The sequence below is a fragment of the Panthera leo genome, chromosome B3 (assembly GCF_018350215.1).
Source record: "Panthera leo isolate Ple1 chromosome B3, P.leo_Ple1_pat1.1, whole genome shotgun sequence".
NCBI classification, from domain to species: domain Eukaryota; kingdom Metazoa; phylum Chordata; class Mammalia; order Carnivora; family Felidae; genus Panthera; species Panthera leo.
The window spans coordinates 70,392,656-70,413,986 of NC_056684.1; the positions used below are offsets into that span (position 1 = coordinate 70,392,656).

Below are 21,331 nucleotides of genomic sequence, written 5' to 3' on the forward strand. Positions count from 1 at the left end.
TATGATGCCTACAGGAGACTCACTTTAAACCTAAATACATCCGCATATAGTAAGTGACAGGATAGAGAAACTCTGTCATGCTAATGGACTTCAAAAGAAAGGCAGAGTAGGGGCGCCTGGGTGGCTCAGTCGGTTAAATGTCTGACTTTGGCTCAGGTCATGATCTCATGGTTTGTGGGTTCGAGCCCCATGTCGGGCTCTGTGTTGACAGCTTGGAGCCTGGAGCCTACTTTGGATTCTGTGCCTCCCTCTCTCTGCTCCCTTCCCACTCCTACTCTGTCTCTTTCTCTCAAAAATAAATAAATGTTGAAAAAAATTAGAAAAGAAAGGCAGAGTAGCCATGCCATTTCTTCCAGGTTGTCCAATTTGTTGGCATATAGCTTTCCATCATATTTTCTTATAGTTGTTTGTATTTCTGTGGTGTTGGTTGTGATTTCTCATCTTTCATTTGTGATTTTATTGATTTGGGTCCTTTCTCTTTTTGACAAATCTGACTAGGTGTTTATCACTTTTAATAATTTCTTTTCAAAGAACCATCTCCTGATTTCATTGGTCTGAATTTTTTTTTTAGTTTCTATGTAATTTATTTCTGCTGTCACCTTTATTATTTCCCTCCTTCTGCTAGCTTTAGGCTTCATTTCTTCTATTTCTACCTCTTTTAAGTGTAAGATTAGGTTGTTTTTTGGAATTTTCTTGCTTTCTGAGGTAGGTTTGTATTGTTAAATAATTCCTTCTTAGGACCCCTTTTGCTGCATCCTAAAGGTTTTGGACTATTGTGTTTTCATTTTCAGTTGTGTTCATGTTTGTTTTTTTAATTTCTTTGATTTCCTTGTTGAACCATTCACTGTTCAGTAACATATTTTTTAACCCCCATGTATTTGTGGTCTTTCCAATTTTTTTCTTATGGTTGAATTCAAGTTTCATAGCATTATGGACTGAAAATATGCATGGTATGATCTCAGGCTTTTTGTACTAATTCAGATTTGATTTGTGAACTAGTATTTGTACTATGGTGGAGAGTGTCCCATATGCACTTAAAAGAATGTGTATTCTGTTGCTTTAGGATAGAATCTTCTGAATAAATCCATTAAGTCCATCTGGCCCAGTGAGTCATTCAAATCCATTGTTTCCTTGTTGATTATCTGCTTACCTGATCTTTCAATTGATGGAAGTGTGATGTTAAAATTCCCTACTATTATTGTATTATTATTAATGAGTTCCTTTATGTTTGTTATTGTTTTATATATTTGGGTGTTTCAGTCAGTTAAAAGTATGACTCTTGAACTTAGCTCAAGTCATGTTATTATGGTTTGTGGGATCAAACCCCATATCGGGAACTGTGCTAACAGCACAGATCCTGCTTGGGATTCTCTCTCTCCATCTCTGCCCCTCCCACACTTGTGCGCTGTCTCTGTCTCTCTCTCTCTGTCTCTCTCTCTCTCTCTCTTTCTCTCTCTTTCTCTCTCTCAAAATAAATAAATAAACTTAAAAAAAATCTAGGGGTACCTGGGTGGTTCAGTTGGTTAAGTGTCCAACTTTGGCTCAGGTCATAATTTCAAGGTTTGTGAGTTTAAGCCCTGCCTCAGGCTCTGTGCTGAGAGCCCCAAACCTGGAGCCCACTTTGGATTCTGTGTCTCCCTTTCTCTCTGCTCCCCCCCTGCTCATGTTCTGTCTTTCTCTCTCTCTCCTTCAAAAATAAATAAACATTCAAAAAAAAAATCAAAAAACTTTAAAGAAGTCTAGTTTCTCTGATATAAGTATTGTTTCTCTGGCTTTATTTTGCATGATAAATGTTTCTCCATCCCCTCACTTTCAATCTTCAGGTATCTTTAGGTCTAAAATGAGGCTTTTATAGGCAGCATATAGATGGGTGTTGTTTTTATATCCACTCTGATGCCTTGTGTATTTTCTTGAAATAATTTAGTCCATTTATATTCAGAGAAATTATTGAAAGATATGTATTTAGTGCCATTTTATTACCTGTTCTGTCATTGTTTCTGAAGATGTTCTCTGTTTTTTGTTTTGTTGTGTTTGTTTGTTTTCTGGTCTTTGCCACTTTTGGTCTCTTCCACTCAGAGAGTTGCCTTTAATATTTCTTGTAGGGCTGGTTTAGTGGTCATGAACTCCTTTAGTTTTTGTTTGGGAAACTATCTCTCATTTTATCTGAATGATAACCTTGTTAGATAGATTATTCTTGGCTGCAGATTTTTCTCATTCACTACTTTGAATATCTCATGCCACTCCCTCTGGCTTGCCAAGTTTCTGTTGAAAAATCTCTAGCCTTATGGGTCTTCCCTTGTGACTTAGGGCCTTCTTTTTTCTTGCTGCTTTTCAGATTTTTTTGTTATCACTATATTTTGCAAATTTAATTACAGTATGTCTTGGTGTTGACCTGCTTTAGTTGATTTTTAATAGGAGTTCTCTGTGCCTTCTGGAATTGGATGTCTGTTTCCTTCCCCAGATTAGGGAAGCTTTCAAGTATTATTTCCTCAATAAATTTTCTTCCCCCTTTTCTCTCTTTTTTTTTACTCTGGGACTCCTATAATATGAATGCTATTTTGTTTCATGGAGTCACTGAATTCCCTAAGTCTATTTTCAAGTTCCATAATTCTTCTTTATTTTGTTTAGCTTCATTGCTTTCCGTTGTTTTATCTTCTATAGAAATACCATTTATTTGTTCCTCTGCTTCTTCCAGGCTTGTGTTGATTGCATTGTCTGTTTCCAGTCTCATTTATTGCATTTTTCGTTTCTGACTGGTTGGTTTTTAACTCTTTTATCTCTGCAGTAAGACCTTCCCTGAAGTCTTCCATCCTTTTCTCAATCCCAGTGAGTATCCTTAGGATTATTGCTTTAAATTCTCCATCAGGCATGTTACTTGTATCTGTTTCACCTACGTTTCTGGCTGTCACCTTATCTTGTTTTTACATCTGGGATGAATTCCTCCAACTTGGCATTTTGTTCAAGTCTCTGACTTCTTCTCTGTGTTAGACAAGCCCATTATATTTCCTGCTCCTGAGAGTAATGGCCTTATCAAGAAGAGGTCATATAGTGTCCAGGTCCTGGTGCTTTAGTGAGTGTCTCTATCTTGGCTTCTCTGTCCTTCAGGACAGTAGTCTGCAGAGGCATTCCTTACCTGCTGTGAACAATGTTTGTTTTTTTTTCAGAATGTGTCGAGTTTTAGGTAGGTGTGCTCTGGTCTGCTCTGGCCTGATGCTACTTCCACTAGAACTGAAGCCCTGCAGAACTCTCTAGCCAGGAGACATGGTATGGGCAGAGGTTTCTGCTCGTCCTATGGGGAAGGGACCTGCTGCACTGACACTGAGGCAAGCTTGACCAAGAAGGGCAGTACTGCTAGAGTGCAAGGGTGTGGGACCTGAAGTACACAGGTTAGGAGACCAGTATGGGCTTTGTGCTGCTTACTGCAGCTGGCTCTGTGTTTATGCCGAGAGGCAGAGGAGGGGAAATGACACTGGGCAGTTCCTTTGTTCCCAGACAGGTGTCTCCTGTAAATGCTGCCTTTCAGGGATACTCTCTGACAAGAGCAAATAATCTCCTTTCTATGTGCCTGAGGTGCTCTTCATTTTGTGGTTTCCACACTGTTGGCCCCTAGATTGTTTTCCTGTTTTCTCTCCAGGAGCAACACATGCCCTCTGGACTCTATCACAGCCCAGCCTGCTGACTTAAAATTCCAGTCTTTAGAGACATGTGATTGGGCAGGGGCCTGTGCTGTTCTGGCAGAGGGCCCTGCCACACTGGGAATTAAATAAACTTCACTGAAAAGAGAATTTTTGACAGAGTGCAGGGGCATAAGACTTGGTGCAAGCAGGCTAGGCAGTCAGTTATGGGCCTGAGCTGCCCTTTGCAAGTGGCTCTGCTGTTTCAGCTGAGGGGCAGGGGAGGAAAATGGTGCCTGCAAACTCCTTTGGCCCCAGAGAGGTGTCTCCATGCATGCTGCCTCTCAGGGATGTACTCCAAGAAGAGCGAATAATCTCTCCCTGTGTGCCCCAGGTGTTCTTCAGATCCCCTTTTTCACACCATTTGCCCCTGGGTCATTTCCCTGCCTTCTGTCCAGGATTAGGGAAGTACCTTCAGGGCTCTTCCCAACCAAGCCCACAGACCTTTAAAACTCCAGTCCTCAAGCCCTGCTGGTTGCAAGAGCTCACTAAATTTCAGCCCCTCTCATTTTACAGCCAAAGGCTTTGGAAAAATGTTCTCCTTGTACTTTCCTCTCTGTACTCCTTTCTCACCTTTCTCAGCAACCAGGGCTCCCCTCCACAGCACCTGCGACCCATTTCTTCCCCAAACCAAGCGTCTACACTCCCTATCTTTTCTTTCATGTGGCTTCTTTTCTCCTTTTAGTTGTGGAGTTTGTTCTGTCAGTCTTCGGGTTGATTTGTGATGTATTTAGAATGATTTGATAGTCATCTGATTGTGTTCATAGGCCACGCTGAGCCTAGGGTCTTCACCATCTTCTCTGCCTCCAAGTTCTTTATATCTTCAATATCAACCCCTTATCAGATATATCATTTGCGAATATCTTCTGTTCAGTATTTTTGTATATGGTTTAAGAAAGTGGTCCAGCTTCATTCTTTTGCTTGTAGCTGTTCAGTTTTCCCCAATATTATTTATTGAAGAGCCTGTCTTTTTCGCATTGCACCTTCTTCTCCTTTGTCAAAGATTAATTGACCTTATAAGTGTGAGTTTATTTCCAGGCCCTATATTTTGTTATATTGGTGTCTCTCTCTCTCTCTCTCTCTCTCTCTCTCTCTCTCTCTCTCTCTCTCTCTCTCTCCCTGTCTCTCTTTTTGCCAGTTCCGTATTGTTTTGATTACTACAGCTTTGTAATATATCTTGAAATCTGGGCTCGTGAGACTGCCAGTTTCATTCTTCTTTTTCAAGATTGCTTTGGCTATTTGGGGTTGTTTGTGGCTCCATAGAAATTTTAGGATTGTTTGTTCTAGCTCTGAAAAATGCTGGTGATATTTTGATAGGAATTACATTAAGTGTGTAAATTGCTTTGGGTATTATAGACATTTTAACAATATTTGTTCTTCTAATCCATGAGCACAGAATGTCTTTCCATTTCTTTGTGTTGTCTTCAATTTTTTTCATCACTGTTTTATAGCTTTCAGAGTACATGTCTTTCACCTCTTTGGTTAAGTTTATTCCTAGATATTTTATTGGTTTTGGTGTACTTGTAAATGAGGTTGTTTTCTTAATTTCACTTTCTGTTGTTTCATTATTAGTATATAGGAATGCAACAAATTTCCATACATTGATTTTGTATCCTTGAACATTACTGAATTTATTTCTCAGTTTTAGTAGTTTCTTGGTAGAGTCGTTCATGTTTTCTTTATATAATTATCAGTTTGTCTGCAAATAGTGAAAGTTTTACTCCATCCTTGCCAATTTGGGTGCCTTATATTTCTTTTTCTTGTCTGCTTACTGTGGCTAGGACTTTCTGTAACATGTTGAATAAAAGCAGTGATAGTGGACATCCCTGTCTTGTTCCTGACTACAGAAGAAAAGCTCTCAGTTTTTCCCCGTTAAGGATGATATTAGCTTTGTTTTGTTTTGTTTTTGTTTTTGTTTTTGTTTGTATATGGCCTTTATGATGTCGAGGTATGTTTCCTCTAACACTACTTTGTTGAGTGTTTTTATAATGAATGGATGTTGCACTTTGTCAAATGCTTTTTTTCCTGCATCTGTTGAAAGGATCATACAGTTTTTATCCTTTTGTTGATTGATTTATGAATATTGAACCACCCTTGTGTCCCAGGAATAAACCCCATTTGATTGTGTTGAATGATTTTTTTAATATATCATTGCATTTGGTTTGTTAATATTTTATGGAGAATTTCTGCATATAAGTTCATAAAAGATACAGGTCTTTAGTTGTTTTTCTGGTGGGAGGTCTTTATCTGATTTGGTTACCAGGGTAATTCTGACCTCATAGAATGAATTTGGAAGGTTTCCTTTCTCTTCTATTTTTTGGAATATCTTGAGAGTAGGTATTAACTTCTCTTTAAATATTTGGTAGAATTCACCTCTGTATTCCTCTGGTTCTGGACTTTTGATTGTTGGTAGTTTTTTATTTACTGATTCAATTTCATTGTTAGTAATTGCTGTGTTCAAAATTTGTATTTCTTCCTGACTCAGTTTTGAGAGGTTATATGTTTCTAGGAATTTACTTGTTTTTTCTGGATTGTACCAGTTTGTTGTCATGTAATTTTTTCATAATATTCTTTTATAATCCTTTATATGTGTGGTGTTGAATATTATTTCTCCTCTGTCCCTTCTGATTTTATTTATGTAGGTTCTCCCTCTTTCTCCCTCCCTCTCTCTCTGCTTCTGTCTTTCTTCAGAATAAGTCTGGCTAACAATTTGCCAATTTTGTTTATCTCTTTAGAGAACCAACTCTTAGTTTCATTGAGCAGTTCTGATGTTGCTATTGTTTTTAGTATCTATTTCATTTATTTCTGCTTTAATCTTTATTACTTGCTTCCTCCTACTGTCTTTGGGCTTTTTTCTTCTTTTTCTAACTCCTCTAGATGTATGGTTAAGTTGTTTATTTGAGATTTTTTCTTCTTGATGTAGGCTTTTATTGCTCTAATCTTCCCTTTTAGAACAGCTTTTACTGCAGTCCAAAGATTTTGGACCATTGTGCTTTAATTTTGATTTGTCTCTATGTATTTTTTGATATCCTCTTTGATTTTTTGGTTGACTGTTCATTGTTTAGTATCATGTTATTTAACCTTTGTGTATTTGTATTCTTTCCAGATTTTTTCTTGTGGTTGATTTCTAGTTTCAAAGGTTGTGGTCAGAAAACATGCATATGATTTCAGTCGTTTTGCGTTTTTTGAGACTTGTTTTGTGGCCTGCTATGTGATCTGTTCTGGAGAATGTATTATGTGCATCTGAAAAGAATATGTGTTTCACTCTTCTTGGATGGAATGTTCTGAATATATCTATTAGATCCATTTGGTCCAATGTGTCATTCAAAGCCCACTGCTTCCTTATTGATTTTCTGCCTGGATGATCTATCCATAGATGTAAGTGGGGTGTTAAAGTGCCCTGCTATTATTGTATTACTATTGATTTCCTCCTTAAAATTTGTTAGTTGTTGCCTTTTGTATTTGGGTGTCTCCATGTTCAGTGCATAAATATTTACAATTATGTCTTCTTGTTGGATTGTTCCCTTTATGATTATGTAGTGTTCTTCTTTGTCTCTTTTTACAGTGTTTGTTTTAGTATACTTTGTTCAGTATAAGTTTTGCTATCCCATTTTTTTGGCTCCATTTGCCTAAGTGTTTTTCCATCCCTTCACTTTCTTTGTGTATATGTCTTTAAGTTGGATATGAATCTTTTGTAGGCAGCATATATATATAGATTTTGCTTTTTTAGCTCTTCAGTTGCCTTTTCATTGGAGCATTTATTCCATTACATTCCAAGTTACTGTTGATAGGTATGTACCTTTTATACCTCTTCGGCTGCAACCTCTGTACTAGTTTTTAGTAATTAATCTACCACTTTTATTTTGTTTATACCTGTGAAATTATTTTCTTTTCCTCATATTCTTACTCAAATTAATGACCTTTCCTTGCCTCTCATAGAATTCCATTTAATGTTTCTCATAAGGCTGCTGAACTCCTTTAACTTATGTTTGTCTGGGAAACTCCATCTCTCCTATTCTGAGTGATAGCCTTGCTGGATAGAATATTCTTGGTTGCAGGTTTTTTCTTTACAGATCTTTGAATCTTCAAGGTTTCTGCTGAAAAATAAGCTGATAGCTTTATGGGATTTCCCTTATATATAACTGTTTTCTTTTATTTTGCTGCTTTTAAACTTCTCTCTTTATCAGTACTTCTTGCTGTTTTAAGTATTATGTGTCTTGGTGTGGACCTCTTTAGGTTGATTTTGTTGGGGGGTTCTCTGTACCTCTTTGGTGGATGTCTGTTTTCCTTCTCCAGATTAAGGAAGTTTTCAGCTATTATTTCTTCAAATAAATTTTATGCCCCCTGTGTCTCTCATCTCCTTCTGGGATCTCTATAATGTGAAGGTTATTATGCTTGATGACATCACTGAGTTTTCCTAACATCATTTTTTTTTTTACTAGTTTCCTTTTTCTGTTCAGCTTGGTTGCTTGCCATTACTCTGTCCTCTAGCTCACTGATCCATTCTTCTACTTCCTCTAGTTTACTGTTTATTCCCTCTAGTGGCTTTTTAATTTCAGTTATTAAGTTCTTTATCTCTGGCTGGTTCTTTTATATGTATGTGTATATATACATAAACATACATATATACACATTTATATATGTGTTGAAGGTCTCACTGAGATCCTCTACTTTTTTTCCCAAGTCTAATAAGTATCTTTATGATCATTATTTGAATTTCCTATCAGGCATATTGTTTATCTCTGTTTCACTTAGCTCTATTGCTGTAATTTTGTCTTTGTCTTTCATTTTGGACGTCTTCCTCTGTCTTCTCACTTCTCATTTTGTCTCACTCTCTGTGTCTGTTTCAATGTATTAGGGAAATCAGCTACATCTCCTAATTTTTAACATAGTGGCCTTGTGTAGAAGTCCAATGGTTCCCTCTAGTACAGTGCCCTGTGTATCAGATAACCTGGTGTTTCATATTTGTCTCCTGTGTATGTTGTGTGTGCCTTACTGTTGTGGTTGAGCCTCAGTCCTATTGGCTGCAGTGACCCAGTTTGCCTCTTGTGGCCTAGGTTTCATTCCTGTACTATCAAGGGGCCAGTCTGAGGCTGTGTTGGGCTTGTAGTTGTGTCACACCAAGTGATTTATCTCAGCCCATTTGCTGGAACTGTGGCAGCACCGAACTGCAGGGCACTCTACCTATGTTACCTCTGAGAGGCTTTCATTGGTAGATGGGGCCTGCAGTCAGGACAGATGTCTACCCCCATTCTGTCTGTTGAGGTTTCAGTGACCCTAACTATAGAGCTATCTCCTTATGCTGCTTCCTGAGAGGTTTTTGTTGGTGGATGACGCTGGCAGTCATATTAGATATCTGCTCCCAGCCCACTGTTGGGGCTATAGTCAAACTGACGTATGTGGTTATCTTTGCCTCTTCCCAGAGCATGAGTCACTTTGGAGTGGTATTGGCCGGTCAAAGAGCCATAAGTTTCCACTTTAGATGGATTCCTGCTTAGTGGGGCAGATTTGAAGGTTCTCTTATAGGAGACAATGAGGGTTTAGTGCTCATTGTTAGCAGTGTATGTGCCAATGCTTAAAGTATGAGGACTGGCCTGAGTCACTTTGCAGGGGCTCCTTTGGGTGGGTTGGATGACGTGAATCAGCAAAAGAACAAGGGCAAGGAACATGGTGGCAAGCTTCATGGGGAGTGTTTTTTCTGGTCTCAGAGGGTGTCTGGGTATCTAGGCTTGGGGGAAGGGGGAGATAAATGGCACCCTTTAGTTCTTTTGTTCTTGGAGAAGTCTTCTAATGATCCCTACCCCTCCAGCACATTTTCTGAGATTAGTAAATAAATCACCTTCCCCTATATCCCAGGTGCTTTTCAAACTGCTGCTTCTATGCTGTATCTTGGAGGGGTTGTTTGTTATACTGGCTCTTTAAGGACAAGCACTCAGTTTCCTATCACCCTCTGTCTCTCTCAGAACAGGGCCCACTGATTTTTAAAGTTTCTGGTGTTAAGCCCCTACTAATTGTAATAACTTGCAGAATTTGGCCTCTGGTTTTCAAAGCCAAATGTAGGGGGACTAGTCTTCCCAGTGCAGGTCCCCCATGTCTGGAGTGTTTGGTGTTGGGTCTGTTCCTCTCCCTTATCCATGCTTATGGTGTCCCTCCCTCTTGTGGTTAGTCTCACTGGTTAATTTGGTTCCTAACCAGGGCTCTTCCCTTCCTTCCATTTTTAGATGTGACTTCCTCTCTGTGATTAACTGTGGAGTGTCTGTTCTAGCAGTCTTCAGTTCATTTACTGGGTTAGTTACATAGATGTGGCTGTTACCTAAGTGTATCTGTGGCCTGGAGGAAGTGAGCGTAGGATCTTCTTACTCCACCATCTCCCCACATTCCTCCTTATAACTTTGTTTTTTGAGTGATATTGGACTAAAAACTTTCCTTATTATATGATATGATACTTGTAAAATTGGAATCCAGGTTATTGTGGCTTCATTAAATGAGTGGAGGAATGTTCTCCCAATAAATAGTACAAGTAGCAGTCTCTATTTTCAGAGAGCACTCTTTTGCATAAAAAAAGTTACAGATTATCTTCTTTATTTATGACTTGCTTTAACCAGTTCTTAATGGGGACTATACTTCCTAGAGTCCATGCTGCCCAACATTATGCATATCTAATTTTGTGCTTCAGAACAGGGAGATACAGTACTCAAGAGAGAAGATCCCCAGAAATAAAATTACTGGGTCATGAATGCAAACACATTTTGATAAATACACTAAATTGCTTTCTAAAAACTGTTCAGTAAATTTTGACCAAATAGAACTTCCACAGTTCCAAATTTTCAGTCCTATTCAGTATTATTCTTTTGTTTTATCCTTTATCAATCTAATAGGGGGCATGACACATCTCTCTTGTTTTAATTAACATTTCATTACCTGTTAAATTGAATATTTTTCTATTTTTACTATTTGTATATTTTTTCTTTAGATTTGCTGCTTATTATATTTGACTCATAACTTTTATAAATAATTAAATAAGGTTGCCATTTGAAAGCTGATTTCTATAAGCACATGTTATGGATAGGAGAGTATATGCCAACTCTTGGTTAGAATAATTCCTCGACCAGTGTGTCTTAATTTTAAACTGGTGAGAAGCATTAACACACCTACAGAAGGATTTTATATAGCCCTGAATGTATGGATAGATTGGAAGAGGAGTCACTGAGACAAAGCAAACAGTACCCATCCCAGCATTGTTCAAGTGGGTATTTCCCTGCCAGGCTACCAGAGCCTGATCATCTTCCACATGTCAGTCAAGTAACCAAAGCTAAATTTTAGCATAGATTCACCAATACCACTTACTAATAATTTGGTTTCTATTTCAATCATAATGTTCTATTTGATTTGACAATTTTCAATACCATTTGAGGGACACCTGGGTGGATCACGTGGTTAACATCTGACTTCAACTCAGGTCATGATATCTCAGTCCATGAGTTTGAGCCCCGCATTGGGCTCCATGCTGTCACGACAGCTCAGAACTTGGAGCCTGCTTCAGATTCTTTCTCCCTCGCTCTCTGCCCTTCCCCCATGTGCTCGCTGTCTCTCTCTCTCTCTCAAAATAAACATTAAAAATTTTAAAAAATACTATTTGACAAATTTATCCAATTTTCTTACAATTATTAAGTTATAATTTGTGGGTCTGTAAGTGTGTAGGCCAAAAATTGAACTGGGATGATTCATTAAGTTAATGCCAACTCTAAGGTGTTTTGGTGGCTGGCCCAGCTAAATGCCCTTTCTAGCTGTACCATTCTGCCATCCTTGTACAGAATAAGCCTTTTTTCATTTAAAACTTTAATGATTATCTGCTTCATTTGTATTCAGTCATTTCCATGAGACCTGATATGTTCATTAATCTTATTTATTTATCCGCAATACCTGGCATAAATTAATGTAAAAAATTGCATGAGGTTGCTTCAAGTTAAACAAAACTGAACATTACCACATTGAGATTATTAACTCTATATCTGTTGTCTATTATCTATTATATCCTACTTGTCATTATTACCTAACCAATAATGAACATTTTTATAGCTATCTTGATTGGTTTGAAAGCCTTCGTTGAACATGGGATTATGACTTTTGCCTCTTTTGTAATACCTGTGATCGCTCATTTTAATATTATTCATACAGCCTGTTTTTAATCAGTGTTAGTTTATTCATGTAACATCCAATGAAGTAATCTCAAACATGAAAAACCAAATATGAAAACAAGATCAGAGTGCTACAGAATACAAGGACTCATATAAAAATCTGACACTTAGGTATGGACAATTTAGTTTTCCACTGGCTTCTTATTATATCACTCTGAAATACCTTGTTTATATGAAACAGTAGAAGTTACCTAGAAATCAATGCTCTGGGTACTTGCATTCTCCTTATGACACTTGATGTATGTGCTTGCATGTTAAACTTCTAGCAGACTGACACATTTGGTAAGAAACAGAAAATGATTGTCTTAGGGACTCACAAACTATCCTAAGTAGTAAAAATGACACAGCCATATCTTCGGTTCAGAAACCACAAATCTGAACTTAAAGCTGGCATAAATGGAATAAACTCCTCTTGGCATGGATTTGGTGATGGATTGATGATTCTGTGACTAATAAGGGACTGAATCCATCATGTTCACATTCCTTCTCCTATTCTTTCCATGATTTATTAGTATTCTTCTTAAGTTTCACTTAAAATTTGAGAAAAATAAGTATGGGATATATTTTCTAATCAATAATATACATACTTACTGTTACTGCTTTGAAATATTCACTCTGAATTAATATTAATGAACAAACTCACTATTCAAATACCCTGTAGTCTTTTTCAGCTGATGGTAGGTTTATTACCAGTGGTATGATAGTCTGTATATTTAAGTGCTAGAACATTTCTCCCAGAAGGTGTAAGAGTACTCCTATAATTTGAACTATGAACTTGGTGATATTTATTGATGTGCTGTTTGTTTCAAAGCCAAAGTAGCAAAACTCAGTACTATAATTGACACTGTAGTATTTTAGGTATTTAAAATTTAGCAAAATGGTAATTATTATAAAAACATGATTTATAATTGTCAGTGGCTTCTTTGTGAATGTGGGATATTTGCAGCTATTTATAGGGGCCAAGTTAATAGGTGAAATATTGATAAAATATACTGATAAAAGTAGAGGAGACTTTTTGTTTTTGAAATTTATTGTCAAATTGGTTTCCATACAACACCCAGTGCTCATCCCAAAAGGTGCCCTCGGAGTCTTAATATAGCCTGTCATGTCAAAGCATATTCTGTTTTTAACTCAAAGAATGCTACCCCAATCAAGTCAGATGTGTTAACAAATCTGCTTTAATATGGAGGTGATTTCAAAATGCTACAGGATGCTTTTTTAAACAATGCCTATATAAGGAGGAAAAAACTACTTAGGAATTTTAATATATGTTGTTGATTGTTTCAGGGAAGATGAGATGAGCCACAGAATATTGAAACTGGTATAATATGAGATTCTGCACTTCATTTACAACTTCAGATAACTAGAGATAGGTTCTATAATAGTGAAAGACTAATTGTGATAGAAACACAACAATAAAATCACCTATGTGCATTACAAAGGACAATAATTAAGGATTTGTGTTACTATCTCACAATTGTCTAAAAGACTTGCTTAGAACCCACATGTCGGTTCCGTAGCTTTTTCATGGCTTCCTTTACATCTTTATTCCTCAATGTGTAGATCATGGGGTTAAGGACAGGAGTGAAGACAGTAAAAAACACAGAAATAAATTTATCAATTGGGAAGCTTTCAAAAGGCCAAATATAAATGAAGATTAATGGGCCAAAGAACAAAACCACAACAGTGATGTGGGCAGACAGGGTGGAAAGTGCCTTGGATGTCCCACCAGAGGCTTGCTGATGGACAGTAGCAAGGATGATAGTATAAGAAATGAGCAAAAGGAGGAAGCAGATAAGAGAGAGCAGGCCACTGTTGGTTAGCACAAGGATCTCTAAAACATATGTTTCTAAGCAGGCAAGCTTGATCACAAGGGGAAGGTCACAAAAGAAATTGTCTACCTTATTGGGTCCACAGAAAGGAAGATTGACTGTGAATGCCAGGTGGCTGGCTGAATGCAGAATACCAATGGTCCAGGAGACTCCCACCAGAATAGTGCACACCCTTCGGCTCATGACAGTAATGTAGTGCAGAGGTTTGCAAATAGCAATATATCTATCATAGGCCATGGCAACAAGAAGCACCATCTCACTACCCCCAAAAACATGCAAGAAAAAGATTTGTGACATGCATCCCTGGAAGGTGATGGTCTTGTGTTCATTGAGGAAGTCTGCAATCATCTTGGGAGTGGCAAATGTAGCCTGACACACATCAATAAAGGAGAGATTGCTAAGAAGAAAATACATTGGGGAATGTAAGCGAGAGTCTGTAATTACTGTGAGGATGATAAGGATGTTTCCCAAAACCGCAGCTCCATAAAACACAGAGAAGAAAAAGAAGAGGAAGAGTTGAATATCTTGAGAGCTAGACAGGCCCAACAAAATGAATTCAGTAACCACTGATTTATTGCTCCATCCATTAACTGACTCTGGGCTGCTGAAGTTATCTATAGGAAAGAAAAATAATTAAAAATGGATAATAATAAGCCCTTTACCATATTGCAAATCAAGTAGATGTTTCAGTTCTAATAATTATAAAAATAATATGGTGAGGCTATAGGAAAATAATTATTCACATTACTGTTAGGAATTGATATTTTCCCTGTGATTATTTACATAATTATATGAATTGTACTTCACTTTTTGCATGTATGGGTTGGCACGAGAGGGAAAGAGAGAGGGAGAGAAGGAGAAAAAGAAAGATAGTTATTTATCTAACATGAAGTCAGTGTGGAAGGACGGAAGGTGTTGAGTATTTGCCTCTGGATTCTGACGTGTGTTTGAGGAAGAGTTCAAGGTCCCTATAATACTTTTAAAGATACATATGCTATACTTACACATTCAGATTTTGAATAGCAGAAAATGAGCCTGATGCCTTTTACAGAATCTTGAAGGGAGAGAAAATTTAGGCCAAATGTAAAGAGATGGAAATCAGCCCAGTTAATGTGGTAAATGATATCAGAGAAATGGAGTGAGATGTGGCCATGTATTTGAAATATCTGCGGTTAAAGAGAGAGTTAGAGAAATTGTGACAAACTAAATTAGTGTGAGCAACAGATTGCATTCACTTTTCTATATTAAAACAATTAAGTTTGATAGCAGTTAATTATACTATTAAGCAGTGAAAATGTATCTTCCCAGAACCTGAGAAGCACACATTTTTTAAATGAAAAATTATTCTTTTAGAAAAATGGGAAATGGATACAAGCAAGCATCACAGAGTACAACAAATAGCCGATGGCCGTTTTAAGAGATGTGCAATCTCACTGGGAACTAAAGAAATAAGATTTCAATTAAAAAATATATCCATCAGTAGAAGAATTGATAAAGATTATATGCATACATACACATATACACACAGTGACTATTATTTAGCCATAAGAAGTACAAGATGTGGACATTTGCAACAACATGGATGTACCTAAAGGGTATAATTCTAAGTAAAATAAGTCAATAGGATTTGAAAGGTAAATGCCATATGATTTCACTTATATGTAGAACTGAAAAAAGAAACATAAATGAATGTATAAGGAAGGTATACATATATATATTAAACACACACACACCTAATGGAATATCACTCAGCCATAAAATAGGATGACATCTTGCCATTTGTGGCAACGTGCATGGACCCAGAGGGTATTATGCTATGTGAAATAAGTCCAACTGAGAAAAACAAAACAAATGAATAAACAAGCAAAAAAAATAGTCTTCTAATATCACAATTACACTATTTATTTTTTTCAATGATTTCCCTTTTATAACAATTGAATGTAATACTAATTTAGTCTGCTCATCAAAGATGAGACTGAATGTAATTTTAATTAGCATAATGTTTCTCTCATGAACTTATCGCAATAACAAAAGTATTTTCCAAAGCCTACTGAATATCATAATTGGTGTAATTAATTCATTCAACAAATATTCTAGATTACTGCTCTATAACGTACACTTTTATAGATTCTGGAGACAAAGCAATGAAAGAAAAAGAAAACAGAAGTGTTTGACCTGCATGTAGCCTACATTCTAAAGGTGGTGGCTGGGCTGGCAGAGGTGATTAAAAATAAATAAAATATATATTTATGTCAGTTTGTGACTAGGTTTATGGGAAAAAATCAGAGCAAAGGCATATGGACTGACCAGGTGATCAGAGAAAGCCATCACTAGGAGGGTTACATTTTCTCCTACACTGGGAAATTAAGAGCAAGCCTTGACACAAAGGGCATAATAGCAAGCTTGGGCAATAACTTATTCATGTGAAATAAGCTTTCTCTTGGGAAACATAAGTATAATTTTGGCATATCTGTTAGAAATTAAATGAATGAGAATTTGACTTCTACCTTATTATGGAATTAACATGCATAATTATCTTTTCTGAATAGTATTCTACCTCATAGGCTTAAATATGTCCACAGTTTTCAGGAACTATAAATTCAGTCTTTACAATAAGGACCTGTATTTAAAACTATCCCTTTTATTTTCTAGAATGAAATATGTACATAATAAAAATTTATTTCCAAGTTTTCATTTCCATATATATACACCTATAAACAGATTTGAACGGCAATTTATTTTCATTCAAATGTGCCAGTTTTTTCATTCAAAATTAAAATGAAATAATTTGTGATTTCCAGAAGGAATCCTTTGAAATGAAGGTCATGGTCAGATCTCAGAAGCTGGGAAGAGTTCCCTGTGTGTCTATATTAACACTCAGTGACAACTAGTTGAGATGATTTATTTATTCATGACATGACTTTCAAGCATTGAGGCAATTTAAAAATATAAAAATTACTAATTACTTTTTTAATAATACCTCATAGAATCTTATGCCTTTTGAAACCTCTTTTTGTATTATAGCTCTGTGTGTACAAGGCCTGAAGAGAGTTTGCCAAGTGATAAATCTATTAACCAAAGTTTTCTGATCTTAAACCATTCCTCTTTGTCTACAGTTAGTTTTACTGAAGTGACTTCATTTAGTTCTAGAATTACAGGCAGAATTTCTCTAAAACCATTCTAAAATGATTTTTTTCCATATTGAGATAATCATATTCTTATTCACACTTGTGTAATCAGTCAGTCTTCATAGAAAGGCAGATAGTGAAAATTTCCACAGTATGCCATAATATAAATAGCACAAGTTTGAGATCAGAAAATCTGAGTTCAATTCCTGGCTTCACTACTAACTCTTTTTATTAGTGTTTATCCATTAGTTCCAGCTTATTGAGCACCTACTATGATTATATGCCAAGCACTCTGTAGGCCTGCAGATATAATGATAATCAAAACAGAGAGGATACTTATCTTCATGTAATCACTGCAATTCTCTGAACTTTGTGTTTGTTACAGCATACATTTGAAAGAGGTGTGCAAACTATGAAGTGATAAATATTAGTTGAGTGAGCATACTATTGTGTTTAAAAATCAGATAATAAAATTTTACCTCTACTCAGGTAAAGTCAATCTGAATGTGAAAATATCTGCTTCTGAGAAGATTAACAATCTATGAGATTTTAAAAAATGAAAAATAAGATTAAAATAAAAGAATGAAATAATTTTTCATTAATAAATTTATATAATTTATTATAACAATGAAATGAAAGTTTGACAAAAAGGAGATACTTAAAAAGAGCCAGGTAGTGTTCTTTACAGATGTCTGTATTCATTTGTAGTTACTTCTACTCTTTAGAGTTCTTTTTTTTCTTAACTTTTTTTATGTTTATTTTTGAGACAGAGAGACCGAGAAAGAGACAGAGTGCGAGTGGGGGAAGGGCAGAGAGAGAGGGAGACACAGAATCTGAAGCAGGCTCCAGGCTCCTGGCTGTCAGCCCAGAACCTGATGCAGGGCTCAAACTCAGGAACTGCGAGATCATGCATGACCTGAGCCAATGTCAGATGCTTAGCCAACTGAGCCACCCAGACACCACTGGTCTTTAGAGTTATTAAGCTCTAACCTATAAATGAAAATAGGGTAAACCAAGCTAGCTATCCTTGTGAAAAAGAGAAAGGAATTTTTTAATGTTTCATTATGATATTTATTTCATATTTAGAATACAGAGTTAAATAGTGCCCTGTCTTGAACATCAGGCTATCCTAGAAATAATCTTTCTTGGTTCCTGACTTTGGAAACTAACCAATTGGAAATTTCTACCTAAGATGAAAATACACTGAAAGCAAAACCAGACTTCCGTTTAAAAAGAAATGTGAAATTTATATGTGGTAATTTTTGGACTCAGAAATTTATTTTTCTGAGCCAGAAGTTTAAAAGTATTCCAGTTAAACAGAAAAACAGAAGTTTACAAACAGGAGGTCAAATTGTTGAAGTTTCTTTGGGTGAAGCTCTAGGTTTTTTGGCTCAGATTCATAAACACAATAATGTTTTTTGTTATGGTTCTAGAGAGGAAAGAGTCAATGAAAAGAGTCAATGGAAGACATGGAAGAGAAAGAAGATAGCCTCACAGGAAAGAACTATATTTATATAAGGAAATTTGCTTCTTGCCCCTGTGTATATAGTTAAATTGGAGAAAGGCTTTTGGATATGAAGGACTCAATTTAGTTGCCTTACACTGATATATGACTAATAATTACATAAATATGTATGATACAAGAGACTGCAAAAGAATAGAATTTGGAAAAGGTCCTTAATAAGAAAGAAAGATCAAATTATAGTATTCTATATTGGTAAAACGCTGGAAAGAAAGAGCTTCTGCTAATCATAACAGCCAGAATTTTCTTAGTCAACTTCATACAAAGCACTGTGCTAAACACTTCATCCATTATCTCATTTATTCTTACAACAATGGCACAAAAGAAGTACTATTATAATCCTAACTATACAGCTAAATCTTAGCAGTACAATTAGTGTCATCAGGGCATAGTGCTAGTCAGTAGGAATTCTGTACCCAAAAAACACATATTTAACCACTACATATATTACTATATTACTAATATATTACTTACTTAATTATATATATTACCTGATAACTAAGAATCTATCAGGGGAAGTCTACCTGGTTATTAAAATGACAGTTTTGTGCCCCATTCTATTCTCTATCATTATCTCTGTACTTTGAAAATTATATACCAATATGCTTACTTCTTCCTGGGTGTCTCAGTCTGTCACCTGTGTTAGCAGTGACAATAACCAGACATAGTCTGATATTTTGTTTCAGATTTTAGAATCTCATCAACAAGCTCCAAATTCTCATGCTCAAGAAATCCAAGTCATCTTAATTCTAGTAATAAGTTTAACCTAGAAACCCTTTAACTCTCCAAATGATAACCTTTATATTTAATTTTTTGCCTGATGTGATTAATTTCCACATACCAATTTTGAGAAAAATCCCAGGAGAGTAATAACAGGTTGAAAAAGATAAATCTCCAAACTTTTCTTTTTAAAGACTGAGTCACAAAAGCCCATAAAACAAGTATTAAAATACCATAGTACATGCTATATATCTTAGATAACCAGTACCATGGATTGCAGTAGCCAATTAACGAACTTCCTTTATGAAGTGAAGTCATCTTGCTGTGGGAGTTATTAACACAATTTCAGTTGGTTTACCCAAAAACTAGATGGTAAGAATTTTTAAATTGTCTATAATTACAAATGTGGCATATATCACAAGGGGGAAATTTAGTGACCCAGAAGCTTACAACAGCTACATTTACTCTCATTTAATAATCAGTTTCCCTTCATGTGATTTCTTTTCCATTGTTTAGAGTGACTGTGCCCATAAGCACTAGGTCTTATGCTCAGAACCTGAAGGAAATCTAATCAGAAAAAATGAAATCTGACAGTGGGGCTAAGAGAATTGGAATTTTGTTTTTTCTAATTCTTCACTTCTTTCTTTTCATGGAAATATTTATGATTAAGTTTTTAAACTCCATACTACACAATATGCTACCAAAAAAACCCTCTAACTTTTTCAGTTGTCATTGCTCAACACCTGGCAATACATTAGAATCAAAAAGAAAGCTTATTTGGGCATACATGGATTGAACTGCTTATGTACACATAGCTTGTTTTTTAACATTGTGGAAAGATATTTCAGAGCAATAGAGGGGCTAAAAGGGTCTACAGAGAAGAGCAGGTTACAGAGAGAACATACTTAATGTTGAGACACAGAGGAACTGCCCCGAAAATTTGGCAAGTCTAATGGAGGAGCCCCGACTTCTCTTAGTTCTTAGCTAATAGACCACATACCTTCTTGGCATATTCCCCTTAATATTTCACAGATACTTCAGTTCTTCTGTTTCCAAACCTGTTTGTCCTTTACTCTGCCCCATCCCAGCTAATGGCATTTCTCTTTCCTGTGATTATTGTCAGAAACTTAGCTCCTCCTTTTCTTCAGTTCCTTTTCAACCCTGCTTTGCCTTCCCCCCAAATATTCCTGATTTATCTACTTACTTCCCTCTTCACTCCATGGCTAAACCTTTGTTACCTTTCCCGTTAAGTGTCTCAAAGGCCTTCTAATGGTTTCTACCTTGTACCATTGATGTTTTCCAGTCAGGCTTGTAATGCAATATACTTCCCTCTGCGGACTGCCTTTGCTGCATTCCAAAAGTTTTGGACAGTCATGTTTTCATTTTAATTTGCTTCCATGTATTTTTTTTGTTTCTTCTTTAATTTCCTGGTTAACCCATTCATTCTTTAGTAGGACGTTTAGTAGGATGTTAAGCTTTGTATATTTGAGGGCTTTCCAAATTTTTCCTTGTGGTTGACTTCAGGTTTCATAACATTGTGGTCTGAAAATATGCATGGTATGATCCTGATCTTTTTGTTCTTGTTGAGGGCTGATTTGTGACACAGTATGTTATCTATTCAGAAGAAGGTTCCATGTGCACTTGCAAAGAATGTGTATTCTGCTGATTTAGGATGAGATGGTCTCAATTTATCTGTTAAGTGTGTCATTCAAAGCCATTGTTTCCTTATTGATTTTCTATTTAGCTGATCTGTCCATTGCTGTAAGAGGGATGTTAAAGTCCCCTACTATTATTGCCTAGGTTTCTTTATGTTTATTATTAACTGATTTATATATTTGGGTTCCTCCAATTTGGGGGCATAGGTATTTATAATTGTTAGCTTTTCTTGATGGATAGACCCCTTAATTATAGTATGATGCCATTCGTAATCTCTTATTATAGTCTTTGGTTTAAAATCTAGTTTGTCTGTTGTGAGTATAGCTACTCCAGCTTTCTGTTGGCATCCATGAGCATAATAGGTATTTTTATGTCCCTTTACTTTCAATCTGCAAGTGTCTTTAGGTCTAAAATTAGTCTCTTATAGGCAGCATATAGATGGATCTTGTTTTTTATCCATTCTGATAACCTATGTCTTTTGATTGGAGAATTTAGTCTATTTACATTCGCAGCAATTATTGAAAGTTATGAGTTTAGTGCCGCTGTGTCACCTGTAGAGTTGGTGTGTCTGGTGATGTTCTCTCCTCCATTCTGTCTGTTG

General features: G+C 36.2%; 1 protein-coding gene across 1 annotated transcript; it reads right to left on the minus strand.

Annotated features, from left to right (window-relative positions):
- Positions 1-13,353: 13,353 nt before the first annotated feature.
- Positions 13,354-18,645, minus strand: LOC122221246 (olfactory receptor 4K1-like). Its single transcript, XM_042940561.1, has 2 exons — positions 18,635-18,645; positions 13,354-14,281 (listed from the first exon to the last, which is right to left on the minus strand). Exons 1-2 carry the CDS (start codon positions 18,643-18,645, stop codon positions 13,354-13,356), a joined length of 939 nt encoding a protein of 312 aa, XP_042796495.1.
- Between the last annotated feature and the right edge of the window lie 2,686 nt (positions 18,646-21,331).